At 39.0% G+C, this 8835-nt stretch overlaps 1 protein-coding gene across 1 annotated transcript; it reads left to right on the plus strand.

Moving 5' to 3' along the window:
* The first annotated feature begins 3536 nt into the window (after window positions 1–3536).
* On the plus strand, window positions 3537–6322 carry LOC141112915 (vomeronasal type-2 receptor 26-like). Its single transcript, XM_073606020.1, has 3 exons — window positions 3537–4100; window positions 5115–5238; window positions 5415–6322. Exons 1-3 carry the CDS (start codon window positions 3537–3539, stop codon window positions 6320–6322), a joined length of 1596 nt encoding a protein of 531 aa, XP_073462121.1.
* Window positions 6323–8835: the final 2513 nt, after the last annotated feature.

Raw genomic sequence — 8835 nt, forward strand, 5'->3', positions numbered from 1 at the left:
CGACCCTGACCTCTGTAAAGAGCCGCGGCTCTTTAACCATGTGATCGGCTGTGATTGGACACTTACAGCCGATCACATGTAAACACGGAAATGCCGGTAATCAGCTCTCATTGCCTCACACTGACAGAGTGTGTGGTGAGGAGAGCTGATCAGTGGCATCTCCTTGCAGGGGACATTGAGACACGTAATCAGGCACTGATTACAATAAAGCGCCACCAGTACCACCAATCAGTGCCCACCAGTGCCAACAATCAGTGATCACCAGTGCCAGCAATCAGTGCCCACAAGTGCCACTAATCAGTGCCCACTAGTGATGCCAGTCAGTGCTGGCTATGAGTGCCGCCTATCAGTGCTGCCCATCAATGCCCATCATTGCTGCCTATCAATGCCCATCATTGCTGCCCATCAATGCCCATCAGTGCCACCCATCAATGCCCATCAGTGCCCATCAGTGCCACCCCTCAATGTGCCCATCAGTGCCACCCATCAGTGCTGCCTATCAGTGCTCATCAGTGCCACATATCAGTGCCCATAAGTGCAGCATATTAGTGCCTCCTCATCAGTACCACCTTAACAGTGCCCATAAGTGCCGCCTCATCAGTGCCCATAAGTGCCGCCTCATCAGTGCCCATAAGTGCCGCCTCATCAGCGCACATCGGAGAAGGAGAAAAATTACTTATTTACAAAATTTACTGACAGAAACTTAGAAAAACTCTTTTCTTTTTTCAAAATGTTCTCTCTTTTTTTTCTGTAAAAAATAAAAAATCCAGCAGTGATTAAATACCACCAAAAGAAAGCTCTATTTGTGTGAATAATATGATAAAGATTTCACATGGTTACAGTGTAGCATGACCGCTCAATTGTCATTCAAAGTGTGACAACGCAGAGAGCTGAAAATTGGCCTGGGCAGGAAGGGGGTGAAAGTGCCCGGTAAGCAAGGGGTTAAATGCCACCATAAGAAAACTCTATCTGTTTAAGAAAAAAAAAAAGGAGGTGAATAGTGTCTGGTACTGTGTCTACCTGACTTGAGGGTATGACAGTATTTAACTAGTTTTCAACTTCTTGGGGTTGATTTACTAAAGGCCAATAGACTGTGCATCTTGAATAGTGCAATTGCACTCTGCAAGTGCAGTTGCTCCAGAGCTTAGTAAATGAGGTAAAGCTTCCTAAACTTGGGGTGTGTGTTATATGTTGGCGCGTGTTATACGCCGATAAATACAATATATATATATATATATATATATATATATATATATATATATATATATATATTGAAAATGAGTTTTGAAAATGAAATGAATAGTAAACTTACTTTAGTAATTGGGTTTGCAGCTACTTAAATGTAGTAATTCAGTAACCGCGCGTGTAATTCAGCAATCGGCGCGTGTTATACGCCGATAAATACAGTATATATATATATATATATATATATATATATATATATATATATATATATTGAAAATGAGTTTTGAAAATGAAATGAATAGTAAACATATTTTAGTAATTGGGTTTGCAGCTACTTAAATGTAGTAATTCAGTAACCGTGATATATAATATATTATGGAATGTTTTTACTCTGCAGTTGAACTTGTGCTCAAAAATGATATCAAATGATAATGTCGGTAATAAAGGAAATGAAGACCTTTCTATACAGTTCACCATTCAGAACCATGTTTTTGTTAATGGGAGTTTGTTTACAAGATCTGTCGGGAATTTCCTTAGTGATGGGTTTGGTTATTCGAAACTTGCAATTAATTCTACTTTAATTAAATGGAAAAATAAGAAAAATCAGGTAAAGCTACCGTATATACTCGAGTATAAGCCAACCCGAATATAAGCCGGTATATGAGATTCTCTAAGGTCCTACAGAAAAAAAATCTTAAAAATGTGTGTCATTCATATCATAACTATCAACTATCAGAACTATTACCTCCCAGCAAGGACTCTTCTTTTCCCAAGGTATAGCAAGAATTATGTAAGTCTATGTATGTATGTCTTTTCTCCAGCATTTCTCTCTAAGACCCCATACACACAATTAGATTTTCTGCAGATTTTTGTCAGATTTACCAAAACCATATAGTATGAGGTCAAACCATAATGCCCCACACACGATAGGATTTTCCGACAACAAATGTTGGATGTGAGCTTGTTGTCGGAAAGTCTGACTGTGTGAAAGCTCCATAGAACATTTGTTGTCAGAATTTCCGCCAACAAATGTTTGAGAGCAGGTTCTCAAATTTTCCGACAACAAAATTTGTTGTCGGAAATTCCGAGCGTGTGTACATAAGTCTGACGCACAAATGTCCACACATGCTCGGAATCAAGCAGAAGAGCCGCACTGGCTATTGAACTTCACTTTTCTCGGCTCGTTGTACATCTTGTACGTCACAGCGTTCTTGACATTAGGAATTTCTGACAACATTTGTGTGACCTTGTGTATATAAGACAAGTTTGAGCCAACATCCTTCGGAAAAAAATCCACGGTTTTGTTGTTGGAAAATCCTATCGTGTGTACAGGGCATAAGAGTTTCAATCTGCATGCAATTAGGCAGGCCCTTCTGGTACATGGTTTTGGTAAAACTAAAGATGAAAATCTGCAGAAAATCTAATAGTTTGTATGGGGTCTTAAGCCTTGTACACACGATTCGATTGTTGGCCAACCGAGCGTCTGATTTTTATCAAAAGGGCATGTGCCAGAATCTTGTCTTGCATACTAACGTTACACAATAGTCGTGCCACAAACACAAATGTAGTGACGTACTACGAGGAATTTCAGCTCTTGAGCGCCACCCTTTGGGCCCCTTCTGCTAGTATCGTGTTTGGTGAGCATTGATTCCGAGCATGCGTGTTTGTACTTTTCGACTTTTGTGTGAAGGATTTGTGTACTGACCATACGAAAATAAGATATCAAGCCGTTGTCCGACGGAAATTTACTAGCCTATCATCCAACAATTGTTGGCCGGTAAATTGGACAGCAATTGTCAAAAGGAGCGTACTAACGGTAAGATTTTAGGACAACAGTCTGTCAACAGACAATCCCCTGCCAACAATCGAACCGTGTGTACGAGGCTTAAGTCCCTTTCTGTCTCCTGTGGGCTTTCTGGACACCATACGATCAACTGATAAGTAATATTAGGATCAGAGTTCTGTGCAGGCCTCTTGAGTTCCTCAACACCAAACTCATAAAATCAAATTATGTTGCAATAGAAATATATCTCTCCCAAACTTTGACTTTGATTCTTTGTGGGTTGATGGTAATATATTCAAGGAATCATTGATAAGCACTGAAGGCAAGGGTAAGTTTTCAAATAAACATAAAAGTAAACATATAAATAAAAATAAGAGTGGGGATACAAGATGCATCATGAAAAGGTTGTAAGTGGGGGTGGCATGCGCGGATGCCTGAGAGGATAGTAATGCCGGCTTAGAGCTCCGCTCCAGTGACATTCGCGCCGGGGGACTACAGGTTCCAGAGGTCCTTAAACTTCGAAATAACGACAGACAAACATACTGCAAAGCCTCAGGTATAACTCAATATGGTTTTGAGAGGCACAAAGTCAAAATATAAAACCGGCAGTAACAAAGAAACAACGCCTCAGCCGTCTTCCAAGATGGCGTCGGCAGTCTCCTCACAGCCTAGCACTTCACACAAGATTAAGCCTCTGAAAATCAAACTAAATACTGTGGATATTAATGAGGAATCTGATTCCGACTCTGGAAATTCACAGACAGAATTTCAATCTGCCTTATTTAAAAAATTTGAATGTATTTTACAGAAAGCTTTAAAGCAAACATCAGACCATATCACTGATAAACTGACTAGAGAAATCAGAGAAATAGGTCTGAGAACAGCTGAATTGGAGATCCGTGTAGATGATATTGAAAGCCAAACTCAGCACTATATTTCTGAATTTAAAAATCTAAAAGAAGAAAATGTTCTTTTACAGTCCCGTTTAGAGGACCAGGAGAATAAAGACAAAAGGGCTAATTTGCAGATCAGGGGTATTCTTGAGTCTGTCACTGATGTGCAAGCCTATATCACTACATTACTTCAGGAATTACAACCTGGCATTCCTATGGAGAGATTAGAGATGGACAGAGTGCACAGAGCATTGGGTAGCTAGGGAAGCAAAAACACTGGCAGGAAGTGAAATAGGCTATAATGAGATGTTGGCTTTGGATATTTTGGAGGAACTCTGGGAAGAGGGGTAGTTGGAGGAAATTGAATTGCTGGAGAAGGCAATAGGAGGAAACTTTGAGGGTGAAATATAACAGATGACGGTCATGTCTAAAGCCTCCTTCCATCCCCACTGACTGAAAGGCAATTTCATTCCCACTTTCTAGGGAGCGGTTTACTCTGAGATCATCCCGGTTTGTAAGGAAGCCAGAAATGATTTTAGATCTAATTTGATATGTAAAGAGATGTAAGTTATATGGGGTCTGATGGATAATGCCAATGTGTAGTTGTTTATGGTGCACAAAGCTATGCCAAAAGAGATGTGTGGTGGCATTAAGTACATTTGCACTGCACCTTGCCACAGCTTGTGTTTGGGTTCCATTAATAACATCGCAAGTACTTTCTGATGGACATCCAGAAGTTCTGCCTTAAGAAATAAAACTTAAGACAGTCTCACCTTATAAAAACACAAACAATATTATGTTGTCATCTCTTTATTGAATGAATAATTTCATGAATCATGTTCATTCATGCATGAAATATGTAACATATCAAAAAATGATTAGCTGAAGTCAAGTATGTAAGATAATAAGTTGGCTTTTAAAATCGAGTTAGGTGTAAGCATAACATGATATTTTAAAAAAATCACACACATTCATTTGGTCATTTACTAATCAGAAAAAATGTTTTAGAGTTTGTGTAATTAAAATAAAAATAAAAAGTGTTGTTGAAGTCCACAGTCAGCAGATGGTTTACAAGATGAAGAATCTCAGCACAATAATTGCTCTCCATAGGAGAAGAGATTTTATCTGAGAAAGTAGGATAGAAATGAGATTACATCACTTGTAAAGTGTCAATTATACATTTGAAAACTTGGTTTTCTAAAACCAATATAAAATATATACTGTATAACATACAACATGTTGCTTTCTGTTAGGTTCCAAAATCTCAGTGCTCAATAAGTTGTCTCCCAGGATACCGGAAAGTTCCCAGCTCTTCCATACACCCTTGTTGTCATAGTTGTGTCCTGTGTTCATATGGAGAAATATCAAATATTACAGGTAATGCCTTTGAAATATTACTGTGGGTATGCTCTTTTTGTATGTATAGTCTCTAAAGAACATTAAAAAGGCCGAATTGTAACCTAGAAATAAACGACATAGCTGATTTGAATATAAAGCAAACAAGATATCCTGTAAGTGATCACAGTATTCATTGATTTTATTTTGTTTTCCAGATAGTGAAAACTGCATGAAATGCCCCGATCATGAATGGCCAAATGAGAACAGAACTCGCTGTATTCCCAAGGAAGTAGAATTTCTTTCTTTCACTGATGACACGCTCTCACTAGTTTTTATAACCTTCTCACTGTTGTGTTTTGGGAAGACTCTTTTAGTACTCGTCATTTTTATTTTATACCAGGACACACCAGTTGTGAAAGCCAATAACAAGAGCCTCAGCTTTGTCCTCCTGGTCTCCATCATGTTGGGTTTCCTCTGTGTGTTCCTCTTTCTGGGTCGTCCTGTGGATGTAACCTGCTTGTTACGCCAAATTTATTTTGGAATTCTCTTTACAATAGCCGTATCTTCTGTATTGGCCAAGACTATTATGGTTTGCATTGCCTTCAAAGCCACCAAACCCAACAGCGTGTGGAGGAAATGGATTGGAGTAAAACTGCCCACCTGTATAGTCTTAGCTTGTTCTTCTGTTCAGGTTATAATCTGTGTTAGTTGGTTGTCCATCTCTCCTCCCTTCCAGGAATTGGACACACATTCACACCAGGAGAAGATCATCATTCAGTGTAATGAAGGGTCAGTTATTGGGTTCTACTCTGTCCTGGGTTATATGGGGATCCTGGCTGCTGTCAGTTTTATTATAGCTTTTTTTGTCAGGACTTTACCGGACAGTTTTAATGAAGCCAAATACATCACCTTCAGCATGCTGGTGTTCTGCAGTGTCTGGATTGCCATGATCCCGGCCTATCTGAGCACCAAAGGGAAATACACGGTGGCTGTGGAGATATTCGCTATACTGATTTCTAATAATGGTCTCTTATATTGTATATTTCTTACAAAATGCTTTATAATTCTCTGTAGGCCGGAACTGAATACAAAAGTCTATCTACATAGTCAAAGAAATATATAAAAACTCTTTTATTTTAAGACATCACAAAATGTGGAAAGTTATGCAAATGATACATCACTTTTTGATTTGGCAAAGTTGAAAAAAGTAATATAACATTTTAAAATCCTACTTATAGTGTAAGAGAACATCTTTCAAAAGCAAAAAATCAAATATACAGTATGTCAACTAAATTTAAATACTTAATAAAGAATCCAATCATCAAGATATGCATGCTTCCAAATCATTAAAAACCACAAAAACAAAGAAACAAACACACAGCCATAAAACCAAACATTTGTACTGGTACCATAAAACCTAAAGTGTGAACTCCAGACAGATATGAAAGACACAAATGATTGCATCTATGTAATCATTAATACATTGTTAAATGTATTTTTCAAATGCTAGAAGTGTAATATCTGAATGTGATGTAGTTTTGATCTCTTTTGGTCCCTTGACTGCAGTTGTCCGACCGGGAGAGGGGGAAGCAATACAAGTAGCCAATCGGTTGTATTGAATTATACGAAGCATGCTGATAGAAGTGATATGTATGTACACAGTACAATCCTCCTCACTCCTCTTTCCCTCTGTAAGGCTAAGCCCTAGGTTTCAATTATAGGTGGAGTGTCTGAAGGGAGGCAACCCCATCCTTATAGCAGCCTAGGCGGGAGATACTCTTATTCTATTACTATGCATGATAGCAGAGTTATTAAACAGAAATTAGTGATTATTAGGCCTTCATTCCCAATTCCAAGATGGTGGGAGGAGCCAAGGGTCCATGCTAAAGATGGTCAACATGGTGGTTACCTGGTCAACATGTGGTGGCAATATATACAGGCATAGACATCCCATTTCCCCGTGAGTAAGCCATGACGGGTGTGGTGAAATGCATTGGGGGTGGAGCTACATGTTTTTTGCATTTTTGTTTTGTTGAGCACAGCAATATATATATTGTAATGTTTGCACATACAGTAAAACCTTGGTTTGAGAGTAATTTGGTTTGAGAGCGTTTTGCAAGACAAGCTAAATTTTTAAATACATTTTGACTTGATATACAAGTAGTGTCATGTCACAACTGAATATAAAAGAGAAGCGAGGAGCCTCTAAGTGTAGCAATATGGTTACATTTAATGAAGGTGCAACATTTAGCAACTCACATGGTTGATGATTAAAACAGGAACATCTAAGTATTCAGGCATCCGGGGTAAAGCTGTCCACATAGACCATTCTCCTCACCGCCATCAATGCCGTCCCTTCCACACTGCGGTCCATGAGCCGTTCAATCGCTCTACTGCAGGTTAGTCTTCCTGGTCACGATTGCAGACTCACAGCGGTGAAAGCCGGCGGTGAGGAGGATGGTCTATGTGGACATCTTTATCCCGGATGTCTGCATACTTAGATATGCCTCTTTTAATCATCAACCATGTGAGTTGCTAAATGTTGGACCGTCATTAGCCACAGAAGATTTTACCCCCTTCCTAACGAGAGCACTTTTTGCGTCGCTTTAACTGACAATTGTGCGGTCGTGCGACGGTACACCAAAACAAAATTGACGTCCTTTTTTTCCTACAAATAGAGCTTTCTTTTGGTGATATTTGATCACCTCTGCAGTTTTTATTTTTTGCGCTATAAACAAAAAAAGAGCAACAATTTTGAAAAAAAAGCAATATTTTTTACTTTTTGCTATAATAAATATCCCCTAAAAATATATTAAAAAAACAATTTTTTTCCTCAGTTTAGGCCGATATGTATTCTTCTACATATTTTTGGTTTGCGCAAAAGTTATAGCGTCTACAAAATAGGGGATATTTTTATGGCATTTTTATTATTAATGTTTTTTATTAGTAATGGCGGCGATCTGCAATTTTTATCGTGACTGCGACATTATGGCGGGCACATCGGACACTTTTGACACTATTTTGGGCCCATTGTCATTTATACAGTGATCAGTGCTATAAAAATGCAGTGATTACTGTGTAAATGACACCGGCAGGGAAGGGGTTAAACACTAAGGGGCGATCAAGGGGTTAAGTGTGTCCTAGGGAGTGATTCTAACTGTGGGGTGGTGGGCTACCACTCACATGACAGCAATCACTGCTCCAGATGACAGGGAGCAGTGATCTCTGTCATGTCACTAGGCAGAATGGGGAAATTCCTTGTTTACATAGGCACTTATCCATTCTGAGGCTCCGTGACACGATTAGGCAATGGTACTCTCCTTATCCGTCTGTCCACCTGCAAGGTGATTAATGTGATCAGTCTCTGGGTGCAAACCAGGCCTGTTATAAGCTCTCCAAACCCTCACTCGCATGCTTGTCATAGAGAGTGATACGTAGGGTTGCCACCTTTTCATCAAGTCAAACCAGAAAACACTTTAGCGGCGCACATCAATTTTTTTTATAGTATAAACTATACATACAGTCAGGTCCATAAATATTGGGACATCGACACAATTTTAATCTTTTTGGCTCTATACACCACCACAATGGATTTGAAATGAAACAAACAAGATGTGCTTTAACTGCAGACTTTCA

The sequence above is a fragment of the Aquarana catesbeiana genome, linkage group LG11 (assembly GCF_042186555.1).
Source record: "Aquarana catesbeiana isolate 2022-GZ linkage group LG11, ASM4218655v1, whole genome shotgun sequence".
In the NCBI taxonomy this organism is placed as follows: Eukaryota; Metazoa; Chordata; class Amphibia; order Anura; family Ranidae; genus Aquarana; species Aquarana catesbeiana.